At 66.7% G+C, this 13,611-nt stretch overlaps 1 protein-coding gene across 2 annotated transcripts in view; it reads left to right on the forward strand.

The window, feature by feature from the left end:
- The first annotated feature begins 12,089 nt into the window (after positions 1-12,089).
- Positions 12,090-13,611, forward strand: part of ADGRA1 (adhesion G protein-coupled receptor A1) — a 31,401-nt gene continuing 29,879 nt past the window's right edge. The window contains exons 1-2 of one of the 2 annotated variants that reach the window (XM_046027600.1): positions 12,090-12,377; positions 12,958-13,158. In XM_046027600.1, the coding sequence (XP_045883556.1) occupies positions 13,156-13,158 (3 nt within the window). In that variant the 5' untranslated portion in view covers positions 12,090-12,377; positions 12,958-13,155. The remainder of the gene's footprint in view (positions 12,378-12,957; positions 13,159-13,611) is intronic. The other variant, XM_046027601.1, reaches the window with a different exon arrangement.

Consider the following 13,611-nt stretch of genomic DNA (forward strand, 5'->3'; position numbering starts at 1 on the left):
GAGCTACGGGGACATCCAGAGTCAGGGGACGTCCCCGGGCCGGGAGGACACCCCCGCTCTGCCGAGGCGGCACGTCACGCGCAAGAGAAGCAGACGGCCTTCGAAAGTCACCGCATGGCCCTGCGTTCCCTGCAGACATGCCCCCAGCAGCCGGGTCTTCTAAAGGTGAAGCGTGACGGCAGTGAAACGAGTGTGAATCGTGGGAATCCGGGAACGGAGAAGAGCTCCGCCGGAGAAGGCTCTCTGGCTCCAGGCGGGTCGCGTTCCCTCCGCAGAGAGTCCGATGCTCTGGGCCACCTTCAGCCTCCAAGTGTAGGGCAGGGACCCGGCATCCCCGTCCCCCGCCCGTCCAGCACAGCCGGTGGCCGCACCCGCCCACCAGGAAGGCCGACCTCCTCTCTGCCTCGTGGCACCTCTCCTCCGTCTCGCTGGAGGGGCCCTCTCTGCTCCAGGAACTTTCTGGAGGGGTGAGTCGGCCCTGAGTTGGGGGGTAACCTGCCCACAATGGCGTTCCTTCTCCGGGGCGTGACCCAGGGCAGGCAGGGCGTAAGCCTGGCCTGTGGATACATCCCCGTCGGGCCTGTCTTGGGGATGCCCTTGAACCCACAGATGGAATTGTCCGGCTCACTTCCTGGGTGCGGTGAGATGCGCCGCGGGCCACCCACACCCCCTTCTAGTGTGGCTCCTCCTGGGAAGACCCACAGGGCACCCATGCCCCCCAGCGGGCGTATCAGGAGCGACAGCGCAGGGAGCGCACCCAGCCTGGCTTTAAGACGCAGCCCCAGTTTCTCTGGGTCATTCCCAAGATCAGTGGGCTGGGTCACGGAGAGCAGGACCTGGCCGCCGGCTGTCTGCCCTGCCTCACCCTCTGCTGGCCCAGGGGACAAGAAGGTGACTCAGGCGGGAGGCGGGAGGATGGGGCGATGCTGCAGGGCCCTGGCGCCGGGAGGTACGGGCACAGGGCAGAAGGGGACGCGTCTGTCAGTCTCTCCTGAGTACTGATTTCTTCCAGGGGTCCTGGCAGCCCGAGCGCCTGAAGACCAGGAAGGTGTGGGGCGCTTACGGCGGGGACTGGCGAATGGGTTCCTGGTGATGCCTGGACCCCAGAGCAGAGGTGCGGACCACGGATCTGGCACCTGAGTGCGCACACCGCCAGGCCGGGGACGGCTATTCCCTGCTGGGGGAGGGGCTGTCTGACCCCCGAGGCCTCACAGGTCTGTTGGGGGCTGTTCTGTCCCCCAGGAGGGGGCCGGAGGTCACTGGAGGGCTTCTTCAGGTGAAGCAGCCACGTGACTGGTGCCGTCTGCCGGAGGTTGGAGTCCTCACGCGGAGGGTTGTCGTGTGGACGCCGGCGGAAGGGGTACACCGTGGGCTTCTGGAGAAATCCTGTGCATGCAGGGCACGGCTGGCACCCAGCGTGAGGCGGGAGGGCTCGGACTCAGCACTCACCCATCTCCAGCCTGGACTTGTGGCCAGAGCATGGCCTTGGGCCTCAGTGTCCCCCCAGGGGTCAGGGATGCCCAGACGAGCCTTTTCCTGAAACGTCAGGATTCGGCCCGTGCGCGACCAATAGGAGACCGCAGGAGGCTTAGTGGAAGGAGTCACTCGTGCCGTGGGAGGGCCGTCCAGCAGGCCTCGGACAGGACAGGCTGGAGGAATGTCTTCTCCCCAGCGGCTGTGGGGGCCACTGGGTGGGCACGAGGTGGAGGTGGGCGGTCTCAAGCCGGTGGGCAGGGGCTCCGGAGCACCGTGTGCGAGAGAGCCGTGCGCAGCGTTGCCCGGGGCGGGGGCTCTGGCTCCGAACCAGCGCGAGTCTGCCTTCTGTCGGGGGTCCACTGAGAGCCCCGGAGGCCTTGTCTCCCTCCCTCTGCGCAACAGGAGCGGACATCGGGGCTCCAGGGGTCTCCAGGCCCCCGAACCCCACCCCGGGCTGAGGCTGTTGGTTTTCGTTGTCCCTGGGAACAGCCTGGTGGGATTTTGTCCCACATCCCCTGGGACCCCTGTCAAGGGTTAACTTGGGCTGCAGAGCTGCCTGCAGGCTCAGCCCACCCCGCCCTGTGGTATGCGGTGACCTCAGGCAGAGGGCCACTGTCTGAGGCTGGGGGCACCCCGGACCTCACTGACCTGGCCGTGGTGACCGCCTGACACTCCAGGCCCCTGGAAAAAGGCCTCCTGCAGAGTCAGACCCTCAGAGGGGCTCCTCCTGGCACGTGGGGGCCGTGCCTGCCGCATCCCCGCACGCCTGTGCCCGCCCCGCGCCCGATGCCTCCCCGCACCGACCCCGCCCCATGGACCCTAACACAGACCCTGACACAGAATATCCCCCACAGACCCCTCCAGAAGACCCCTCCACACAGGCGGACCATGAAGACCCCCACGTAATCCCTCGACGGGGCCGTTTCCGCGTCTCCAGACCCTCCGGTCTCCAGTAAGGCTCGGCTCTTCTCTGAAGCCCGCGTTGGGGCTCCAGGGGGAGACAGGGGAGGTTTCTGTCTGCAGGGGCGACCTCTCGAACGGCCGCTCTGGCCAGCGTGACCGGTGTTCGATTGCGGCAAACCCTCCAGCGACTTCTCGTCTACTCGGACCGAACCCGACAAGTGAGCCCGGCGCTGCGTGAGGGCTCGGCCGCAGGGCTCCAGGCGGTCCCGAAGGCGCAGCCTCGTCCCTCACAGGCCGCGTCCTGCCAGGGCCAAGTTCCTGCGGAGAGAAGGCGCAGCGGCCCCGGCCTCGGGCTGGCCGGCTCCCTGCCCCTGCTCGCCCCACCCCTGGCTCCTTTGGCCCCAAAGCCGGGAAGCAGGCTGGTGAGGCGGCCGGCGGCCGTCCTGGAACGTCTGGGGCAGCGACTCCCATAGAGACACCCTGACCGGGGTCCAGCCCGCCTCCGGCCGCCGGAGCCCTCCACAGATGTGTGTTGAACCCAAATGAAGGGACGGAAAAGGATCCGGTGCTCACTTAGAGAGGACTCAATGCCTCTGTGTCTGCCTGAGAGCATTCGAGTCACCCCATGCAGAGCGCAAGATCAGGCACCTCTGTTGGGATCAAGCCTCGACAGGACAAGCTGCTGAGGGGTGCGGTCCGGGAGCAGAGGCCGAAAACACGTGTTCTGGGCCCTTCCTGCCGGACCCTTGCTGTGCAGCTCTCGGCCCGGCCCGGCTCTCCGGGCCCACGCTGGGGGGTTAGGATCATCTCCACTCCCCTGCTGAGATGCCGGCCGCTTCCTCTTGCCTCGGACACTCCGCCCACCAGGCCGGCTCCCCGCCTGCCAAAGCGGTCTCTCTCCACTCGGTGGGCTCCTAGTCATCCCTCAGAGTGCAGCTCAGAGGCTGCCTCCTCCAGGAAGCCATCCCTGCTTGCTCCTCCTGGATAGTCAGACTGGCCGGCCCTTTGACTCAGGCTCAATGCTGTCCCTCACACCATAGACAGCAGTCGTTTCCTCCATCGGCTCCAGGCTCTCCAGACCCAAGCGGAGGGCCCCCCTATCTCTCAGGGAAGTCTGCCCTCTCCGCGAGGGGGGACCACCTGCCAGGAGGGAAGCATCACCACGGAAACCACTTGCCGTGAACCAGATGCTTGCTGTGCTGTGAAGCAAACACACGGCACGTGAGTTCTGTCACTGGGGGCACGGGACTTGACAGTTGCCTGGGCAGCAGGGACACAGGCCAGCCACGGTGGGGACGCCCAGGGCCAGGCGGCCGGTGCCTCCTGGGCGCCACCCAGACAAGCACAGTGACATCAGCTCGCCCAGGGCCAGTGCTCCTGAGAGACCAGAGCCCAGGGCCCCGGAACGCGGCTCTGACACCAGCCGCTCACCGAAGGGGGAAGGAAGGAGGGGTCCGCACACAAGTGGCTTCTGCGACCCTCCATCCAACTGCCCCCCAGCCTCTCCAGGGCACAACCTCCCCAAGAGTTTCCTCCCCATGGGGCCTCCCCAGAGAGACCCAGAGGGTTGGTCCTTCTCTCCATTTTCTCCCCCTCTGTCCCTCTGCCTCCCCCTTTGTCCCTCTGTCCCTCTGTCTCCCTCTCTCTGTCTCTCTGTCCCTCTGTGTCCCCTGTCTCTCTGTCCCTCTCTCTCTCATGACCACTGAGGTCTTTGCCTGTGGAGTCTGGCAGGGTCTGGCCTGGGCCTGGCATCCAGAGTCCCAGCAGGGAGGACAGCAGCCCTGGTCCTGGCCCCAAAGGTTCTCTCAGAGGCCCAAGAGGAGGGAGTGGACGTCGTGGGGAGCAGAACAGCTGGCGAAGCGGGGCCCTGGGGGGCGGAGCCCGTGGCCAGGAGAGCGAGGAGAGGTTTCCAGAGGGAACATGCCCTATGAAAGAATCAAAGTCAGCCCCCCGACCCGGCGTCCACAGCTTTGACCTGGGAGCCCCGTGCCTCTGACGAGGCCACGTGGGATGAAAGGCAGAACCCCGAGCAGCTGGTCCAGGACAGGTGGGAACAGGGAAGGGACGGCCCGTGGCCACCAACTGAGAGGTGACGTGCTCCTGGAAGCAGGCTCCCTCGGCCACTCCCGGGCTTATGCCGGCCTCAGAGGCATCAGGGCCGGCCTCCCCCTGGGGACGCCTCCCAAGCTGGGACGTCCAGGTGCGGCAGGGCGGCTGTCAGGCAGGACGGGTTCGGGACCAGCGGAGGAGACCATTCCAGAGGAGGCCAGTGGCGCGAGCGCTCAGTGAGGGGAGGAGGAGCTTACGGGTGGGCACCGGGGTTCCTGGCAACCCAGAGACGCGAGAGCACGGGAGCCTCCTCCCTGGGGGCGGCTGGTCTCGGGGAGTCAGTCTGGGGGACAGCGGCCGACGCAGCTGGGCCGTCACTGCAGGGACGGTGAGCTCCACCGAGAGCAGCCACCGAGCTCCGGGCAGCAGTGCCCGAGGGGCTGTGAGGAGCCGGCACCCCCTCCGGTGGCAGAGCAGCCCGACATGTTGCTGGGGCCCCAGGGGGAGGCGCCTGCCGGGGACAAGGGGGCCCTGGGCGCCGTGCACTCGAGGGCGCCTCACCGGCTTCTCCGCAGCATCAGACTCACACGCGCTGCTCAGGCCTCGAGAACTTAGGAGGCCCCGTTTCCCGTTCGCAGGATTCGAGCATCAGGGTCGAGTGTAACACCCTCTCTGCAGTGTCCTCCTCTCCCGTCTGCCAGGACGCTCGTCCTGCCGCACCCGGGGTCCCAGCGCAGGGGTGTACGACCCCCCGGATGGCAGCTCAGAGCCGCGCGGACGGAAGCGCAGACGCTCAGAAAACGAGGAACAGCCAGGGGCTAGCCACCGGCCGGGAAGGCGATCATTTTCCTCCTTCCAGGTCCCTCTCCTCCCCGCTGCCGGCACGGCCAGGTCAGGGAGCGGCCACGCACATCTGTGGGAACGGCGGGAGCGGGGGCTCTGTGGCCTCCAGGGTGGGGTCGAGGATGTGGTCGCTGTTCCCGACCACACCCTGCGGCCCCATCGGAGCCCCCGGTCAGGAAACACCAGCAGCGGACGTGGTCTGGCCTCACCCAGGCACCAAGCACCGTGTCCTTGCAGCGGTGACCTGTGGCGGGCAGGGTTTGGGTCCAGGACCTGCCTGTGGGGCCACGTTCCCGGGCCTCTCCTTCCCCAGCACCCAGGCGCTCCAGGCTATGGGGTGTGTGCGCGCAGGGTGTCCGTGCGGTGGACGCGGGACCGGGAGGAGGGCTGGACACAGCGGAGATTCTGAAAGTCATCTGGAAAGGCCGACTTGACGGATCTGGCTGCATTTGGAGAAAATTGCTTGATGGAAAATCTTTTATTAAACCAGGGATTAAGAAGGCTTGTTTTATCGCGTTTCCGGAGCGACAGGATTAAAGCTGCCCCACAGAGATTCCAAAGAGGAACAGGACCTCTCCGCAAAGCTGCACCCTCACGCTCCGGCACCAGGGACCCGAGGCTCGGGGGTCTCAGCCAGATCCCCAGGGGGGCGTTCTGCCCAGGGAGACGGTCAGGCCTAGCCTCGGGGCCTGTGCAGCCCTCTCCCCACCCAGTACGTGTCCGCACGCGTTCTTGACCGTCGTTTCCCGTACCACCGGTTGCAGACAGGCGCTGCATGGTCAGGACGAGGGGGGACATGGCCCCGGATGGCTGGGAGGCCCAGGCCCTCCTCCCTCACATGCTGTCCCTGCGGGAGGCACCCCACAAACCCAGGGAGCAGGGGTGTCCCACCCGGAGGCCAGGCCGAGGGGTGTCATGCCCGCGAGACGCTGCACACACCTGCTTCCCCACATCCCGCATGCACAGGCGCAGGCACCCTGCTCTTTGCAGCGGGGCTGGACCATCTGAGCAGGGGCAACGTGTGCAGGCCGCCCCACAGACCGGTTCTGCCCGCCCAGGAGAAGGCCGATAGCCTGGCCAGCAAGGATGCCCAGTGGGCTGTCCTCAGGGTCTCGGGGCAGCTCTGAGGAGGCCTGGCAGGGGCGGAAGTCCCAGCCCCTTGGGGTGCCGTGAGGCTGGGGCTTGGGCAGGTCCAGGCTGATGGGCAGGGGCAGCGTGAGGGGTGAGGAGGGAAGAGGCCAGCGTGGGCCTGTGAGCTCGGCCTGGGGAGGTCAGGGAGGGCAGGGAAGGCCACAGGCCAGGTGGCACCTTGGTCCCACAAACAGAAAGGCGAGTTCAGGGCAGCGGGGAGCTGGCCACGGCTGGGCACGGCTGGCAGCCCGTGTGAGGCGCTGGTAGGTCCTCCCGCCACGGACGGCCATGGGTTCCCGACTTCCCAGCCCTTCCGTCCGCCTCCCACTCACCTACATTTCCCTGAGTCTCTCCTCCGCCTGCCACGTCAGCGGGAAGAAGCTGCAGAACATATGGGTGTCCTGGTCAAATATTTGGAGTCTGTGAGCTGTGTTTTGAAATTAATGAGGATCTTAGCTTTCATGGACTTGCAGGCTGGATCCGTGGGCCGGCCCGGGAGCAAAGTCGAAGCCTGGGGGGAGGCAGCTCCGCGCGGCGTGGCCGGAGCTGTGGGCATCTGGCCGCGAGGGGTAGGCCCCGGGGCTTGGCATCGGCTCTGCGGCTCGTCTCCCTGCAGACGAGCTTCCCTCGAAGCCTCAAGTTTCCTCCCCGCGGTCCTGCACACCGTCTGTCTGGTGCTCGCATCACAGGAGACCCCAGGCGGTGGGGCATCCGAGGGCACCGCGCCAGCTTCCTGTGGGACCGTATTTGGGCCAACGTGCACTCATCCTCACGAGTTCTTCCTCGGGACTCAGCGGGTCTCCGGTTCCCCGCTGCTCGACTTGTTTCCGCTCGGAATCCGTCTTCGTTATCTTTCCCGTCCTGCTTCATGATCCCGGCAGACAGCGGAGCCAACGGAACGGCCCCACGGGGGAGCTCGTGAAAACACCGACCGTCCCTGCCGTGAAACTCTCACGTTCTTACTGTTTAAGCTGATTTTATTGTTCTTTTTTTTTTTTTTTTACAAAAACCAAACAAAAGAAACCTTATATGCTCAAGAAAGTAACGGCTGAAGCAGGGACGCAAAGACATGTCGCCCACACTCGCCCTCCGGCCCGGCCCTGGGCACCAGCCCCGCCGCCCGGGCTCTCGTCGGCCGGCCCGGGCGCTCGCACACACTGGCTCTCACACGCGTCGGTTCTGAACCACAGCTGTTCCAGCAGCTCAAGGAGGAACGGCTGACGAACGGTTAGAAATTAAAGATGACTTTTATGCTTACAGATGTTCTAAAAGGCGCGGAGGAGCCGTTTCGGGATGCGAAGCCCTGGGAGACAGCCTCGGGGCCGCCCGGCGGCCAGTGCGGGACATTAATCTTCACACAAACCACGATCCTAACAGAATTGCTGGGTGGAGAGACGTGCTTCTGAGCACATCGAATCTGGTGAAATTGCTTTGGCTCAAGTACCCAGAGCTCTGGCAGGAAGCCTCCCGGCCACAGCCCAGCTGGACGGGTGGCCCTGGCCAGGCCACGTGCCCTGGGACGCAGACAGGCCAAGTGGGTGCATGGGGGACCAAGAGGACCAAGAGTTGGGCCGGGGGCTCCAGAGCGGCGGGTCTCCTGGGCCGGCTGCCAGGAAGGGGCCACAGCCTTAGATCCTTAGATCACGCACTGCTCTGCGCTAGGGCCTTGCCGACGAGGTCAGGGCAGGTGCTGAGCGAGTATCAGGGAGTGGTCAGGGTCACCAGAGCCAGAAGAGGGTGCTGGAGGGTGGTGTGTGCAAGGGCAGAGTTCCCAGGGCCCCGGTCTCCCCCACCGAGCGGACCCTATGCCGTGACGTGGGCTAGGACCAGCTCTGCCTGTACCCACCACCCTGGACGGGGCTGCGGGGCAGGTGTCCGGCCCTTACCGATGGGGATGGGCAGAGAACGGCCCCCATAGAAGGGGACTCCCCGGAGCTACCCCACCTGCGGGGGCCCCACCTGGGATCCAGGCCCTAGGACACAGGCTCCCGTCCCAGCAGGCCCTAACCCTTCAGGAAACATCAACTACTGGTTAGTGGTTCAGGTCTAGAAACCGGACTAGACCTACTACAAAACCATCGAACCGCTGGGTGTCTACACTTCAGTCTCGACCCGAGCACAGCCTGGCCGCCGGCTGGGCGAGAAGCAGGGATCCGGACAAGGGAAGGTCGGGCAGAAGGCCTGGTTACGGGGGCTGCGTGCTGCCCCTCCTCCCGAGACTCGCGTGAGCTTCTGGGTCTGCAGGAGACACGCCCCCTCCTCTCCACAGCGGTGCCTGCTCTGCCGCTGGACACCGGCCGCGAGAGGAGCCGCATTCCCGCCACGAACACGTCCTCCGCAGAGCGTGGGAGATGCTGCCTCACCCCGGGCCTGTGGGGCTCCTGGCTCCCTTCCAGCCCCAGGATGTGTGGACTGCACGCGCTTTGGAGTCACCTTGACTTCCTCGTGGCCCCGTCACTAACAGCACCTGCAAGGGGCCCAGCGTGGCACTGTGCTGCGAGCGGCCCATGCCACGTGCTCTGCTCCGGGCACCAACGGGTCGCTCCGGTTTGTTGAACCTGCTCCGTGTGGAGCGTCCGACCTCGCTGTGCTGGCCCAGGACTGACCGCGCACCGGTCCGTGTGGTGCGGGTCCGCGGGGTGAGAGGGGGTGGCTGGGTCACCGGTCACAGAGAGCTTAGGGCGAGCACATTGCATGCTGGTCTGTGCCTTGAGGCCGCCCCCTGTTCCCGAGGGAAGCTCGGTCCTTCTCCAACGGGCTAGTCGGTGGACCATGTGGACAGGCGACAGGGACGGGGACGGCCATCGCAGTGCACACAGGTCAGCAGACACGGACAGGAGGGCCTCAGAGGAGAATGGGGAGGAGCTGAGAGGCAGCACCCCTGCCCTAGGAGCTGGAGCGAGGTCCCGGCACAGCCAACACCCCCGTGCGGCTAAGGGCTGCTCTCCGCCAACACCCACCGTGGCTCCCCAGGCCTACAGAACCGGCAAGGATTCCTCGCGCACCTGCCCTCTCCACCCGGCTCCAAATAGCATCGCAGCCGTTCTTCCTCCCGATGCGAACCTCCTCGGGCCCGCGTGCCCCCAGCAGGGCCGCAGCATCCCCCCGCACCGCCCTCCTGAGCCTGGCCCTCCAGGAGCCCTGTGCCCCCCACAGACCCCCTGCCCCAGCGTGTCAGTCCTGGGATGCACCCTGAAGGACACTCCTGGGGGTCTGGAGTCTAAGGAGGAAGAGAAAAATGTGATTCGAGGGAGAAAAGACTAATTGTGGACACCAGCACCACACCCCCCCGCCACCCCCAGTGTCTGCAGAGGGGCCGTCAGGACGCACCCAGGGGAGGGCCTCTGCCCACCGGCACCCGGACACCAAAGGCTGCACCTGCCCATGGCCCAAGGAGGCCAGGGTGGGCTGCTCACGCCCCCGCCCAGCCCTCAGGCCCAGACACCCGTGAGCACCAACTCTCAGGGCACCTTTCAGAGCTGGAGCCCGCCGAGGCCCTCCTTCCTCTGGGGCCTGCCGACGACACATGCCCTGTGGCCTCCCCGTGGCCTCCCCGTGGCCTTGGATGGCGGCCTGGGTCCTCCTGGGGCCCAACACGTTTGCTCGTTTCACGGTTAGGTCTGAGATGAGGCTCCACTTCAGGACAGAGTTAATCTGCTGAGGCCGATCTTGGTTAGACACCGCCTGCATGCGTCCGACCGATGCCTGGGGTGGGGGCTGGTTGCCACGGCAACGGGAGAGCCCGTTTCCGTTCCGCTCTGCGAGCCTCGGCTCCCGAGCGCACTGAGCGGGGGGCTGCCAGAGTGTCCCGCACCCTCCAGGGCCCGGCTGCCCTCATGCCCAGAGACGCTAGCACCAGCGTCCCAGGGTCTCTGCCTGTGCGTTCCCGGGGCCCTTGCGGGGGCTGGAAACAGGCGCCTGCTCTGAGGAGAGGCGAGTCTGGCTGGCGACGTCAGCCCCCGGGACCTTTCTCATCCCAGCGACCTCATATTTTTAGTAAGTGTCAGGGTGGGGGCTAGACGCTCACTTCGGAGAGAGGGAAGCCGGCCCCTGCGTTCCCTATGCCCCACCGTGCCGGCTCTGTCCTCGCTGACCTCCTCAGACCACCAGTCAGGCCTCGATTGCAGCCACTGTGAGGCCGACCTGGATCCATCCCACCATCCTCCCCCAGGACGTTTCCTCCTCGCCCACGAAGGCCTGTGGGTTCCCAGCAGCTACAGAGAAACCCCGGCCCCCAAATGGAGCCTGGCGAGGGGCCCCAGGACACTGGCCGCTCAGCAGGGCAGGAGCAGCAGAGTGGGCTCGGCCCCCGCAGGCCTCCTTCCCTGACGAGGCAGAGCCCACACGGCCTGCCCCACGCGGAGCCTGGCAGGCCGTCCCGCCGCCCACCTCTGCGTCAGAAGCAGCTCTCCCAGACGGAAGGAACCACCCTCTGCCGGAAAGCAGCTCAGGCGTCCGACAGGTGGTCAGGGCTGAACGTGCACCGGCCGGCGCCGCCTCCGCCGTGGACAGCGGGCAGACCCACGTCCGCGCTGTGAGCCCGCGGGCGGAGGCCTGTGTTCGTGTGGACAGAGTCTGTGGAGGGAGCTGCAGGCGGACAAGCCCCAGCTTGGAGGAGTCTAGGCAGAACCCCGAGTTCACCGTGAGCCTTCCCGCCGCCTCCTCGCCGTGCCCTCCAGAGCCAGCAGCCCGGGCCCTCCCCGGAGAGTGACCCCAGGACGCCGGGGTGGTCGGGGACCACGGGTGGACGCACACGAACACCGACTCTCGGGCAGTCCGGCAGACAGCCTGTCCGGTCTCACAGCGGCCGTCTGAAGCCCAGGGCTCCCGGGGGCCCCCGGAAGAGAGCCGGGAACAGCCCCTCAGAGGCGAGGTGCCGCGGGCTGAGAAAGCCAGGCCTGCAGGACCCCCGGTGGCGCTTCATTCTTAACGATGCCCCCCCTAGTCCGGGCCCAGGCCCTCCAGAACATGGTGACTCTCCCAAGCAGGCACCGGTATCCGGACCTTTCAGCCTAGAAGGAGGAGCTCTGGGCTCCCCGGGGCTTGCCTGTGCCAAGAGCGGTCCCCAGGCCTCCAGCCACACCTGCCTGGTAGGGGTCGTGCTGGGCGGGTAGCCCACCCCTGTGCCTGGTCTCACTGCTGTCCTCCACCCCTCGCCGCCCCTCTCAGCACCTGGCCGGTCACCTGCTGGGACCAGGACCCTGGGTTGGGGCAGGGGCTCTCTCTGCAGGGCTGCAGCCCATCCCGACCCCTGGATCACCCTGCTGGCTCGTGGGACAGATGCATGTGAGCTCAGCTTGGGGTGGGCAATTAGGATTCGAGAGTATTTTAACATAAGACCCGTGAAAATTCCTCTGAAATCAATTATCTTGCTCCCATTTCTGTGCCTGGAGCCCTCAACAGACACGGATTCCCTTTAAAAATAAATAAACGAACACCATTCGGCCCTCCTCCTGCCTCCTTTCAGGGAGATGTTTAATGCGAGTTGTCTGAGTCTGTTGGAAGCGAAGGCCAAACCTGGCCGGTTGTCTCTTTAAATCGGCTCTGCAGTGTGCCGGGCGGCTGGCCGGCTGGGAAGAACCATTCCTGCCTGCCGCAGGGAGCCCGCCCTGCCGCCATCCGCGCTCCCCCATCCCCATGGTTACGGCTCCTGCTTCCCGGCCGGTCCTCGTCCCCCGGCTGTCGCCCGCCCTCCAAGCAGGCGCAGAGGTGGCTGGCAGTCCCCAAGCCGAGTTCTGGAAGCCGCCTGCTGAGAATCGCGGAACGTCTGCGGTCCCGGCTCTGACTCATCCCCCCGTGCGGAGCCCGCGGCGCCGGTTGGGCTGCGGTCCTGCAATCTGTTGATAAGTCCACGCGCCGGCTCCCGCCTGCGGCCCCTCAGCATGGAAACCCGTCCCCGGGCACGGAGCTCGCGCCGCAGCGGGTCAGCTCGGAGGAGCGCAGCGGGGCCCCCACGGTGCCTTTTGCCAAAATAGGTGAGAAGTTGAGCTGCGGCTCTGGGCGGGGGTTGGGGGGGCCCCCCGCAAGGTGGTGATGGGGGGGCGGGGGCCTGCAGAACGTGGTGGGTCGAGGAGGGAGATGGGAGCCCCCCACCCCCCCGGCCGCTGCTCGCCCCAGGTCCGATCCCGCCGGGGTGGTTCCTGCCGTCCCCGGTGCTGTTCCCCAGGCAAACGCTGAATAACTTTGGGTTCCACGGCCGAGGGGATCGTCTGGGGGGCCACGCCGGACCCCGGGGCGGGCTGCTCCTCAGGGGGGACCCAGGGTTGGCCCAGGGCTGCCCTGGAACCCGACAGACACGTTGCAGGCAGAGCAGCTCGCCAGGCAGGGTGGCCAGCAGACGCTGGTGCCGGGGGACATGGCAGCACTCCCAGGGGCAGCGTCTGGCTCTGCGCGTCCCGCCCGAGGTCCCAAGCCGGCACGCAGACTCCGTGTGCCCCGGGCCACCAAGCCCCAAGCCCCAAGCCAGGTGCTCCATCAGACCGGCCGGGTGGGGCCAGCCCTGCGCCGAGGCCAGGGGCCCCTCCGCCCTGCGCTGACCATGGCCTGTGTTCACAGACGGGGACGGCCTGTTCACCCTCACCTGCCCCGCCATCGCCCTGAGACAGCTGGCCCAGGGCTCGACCCCACAGCCACTGTGTGGGACCTTGACCTTCGGGACGGCCATGGAGGCCGGCGGGGAAGAAGGAGCCACATAATCGGCTCGGCGGCACCCCCCCTCCGTCCGGCTCGCGCTGCAGGAGCTTGGCAGGGCTCATGGTGAGTACGAGCCACCACCGGGCGGCAGCGCCCAGCCATCCCGAGGGCGGCCACCCCTGTCTGTGGGTGTCCGTTACCGCGTGGCCCGTCAGCGGCCTCGGGTCCCCCAGTCCCCGGGCTCCCGGGCTGCCAGCCGGCCACGCTGCTGTCTATCACACTAATTAGCGGCAGGCAGGGGTGCCGCAGTGTGAGGTCACGTAATGAGGAGGGGAGATGCGACCCTCCCCGGGGCTCCCGCCCAGGACCCGTGAGAGCCCCCCTGGCCCCGGCGGGGGTCCCCGCCCCTCCTGCCCAAGGCGAGGCCATCGCAGGGCCCTCCCCCACCCTCAGAAAGTTGGCCGGATGGTGGGGGGACGTGGGTGGGCTTCGGCGGCGCGTGCAGCAATCACGGGGAGGACACTGTCCTCTCCCCAGAGCAGGGCAGGGGCCGCGCTTGCGCGAGCGTCAGGGACC

Source organism: Meles meles, chromosome 13 (assembly GCF_922984935.1).
Source record: "Meles meles chromosome 13, mMelMel3.1 paternal haplotype, whole genome shotgun sequence".
In the NCBI taxonomy this organism is placed as follows: Eukaryota; Metazoa; Chordata; class Mammalia; order Carnivora; family Mustelidae; genus Meles; species Meles meles.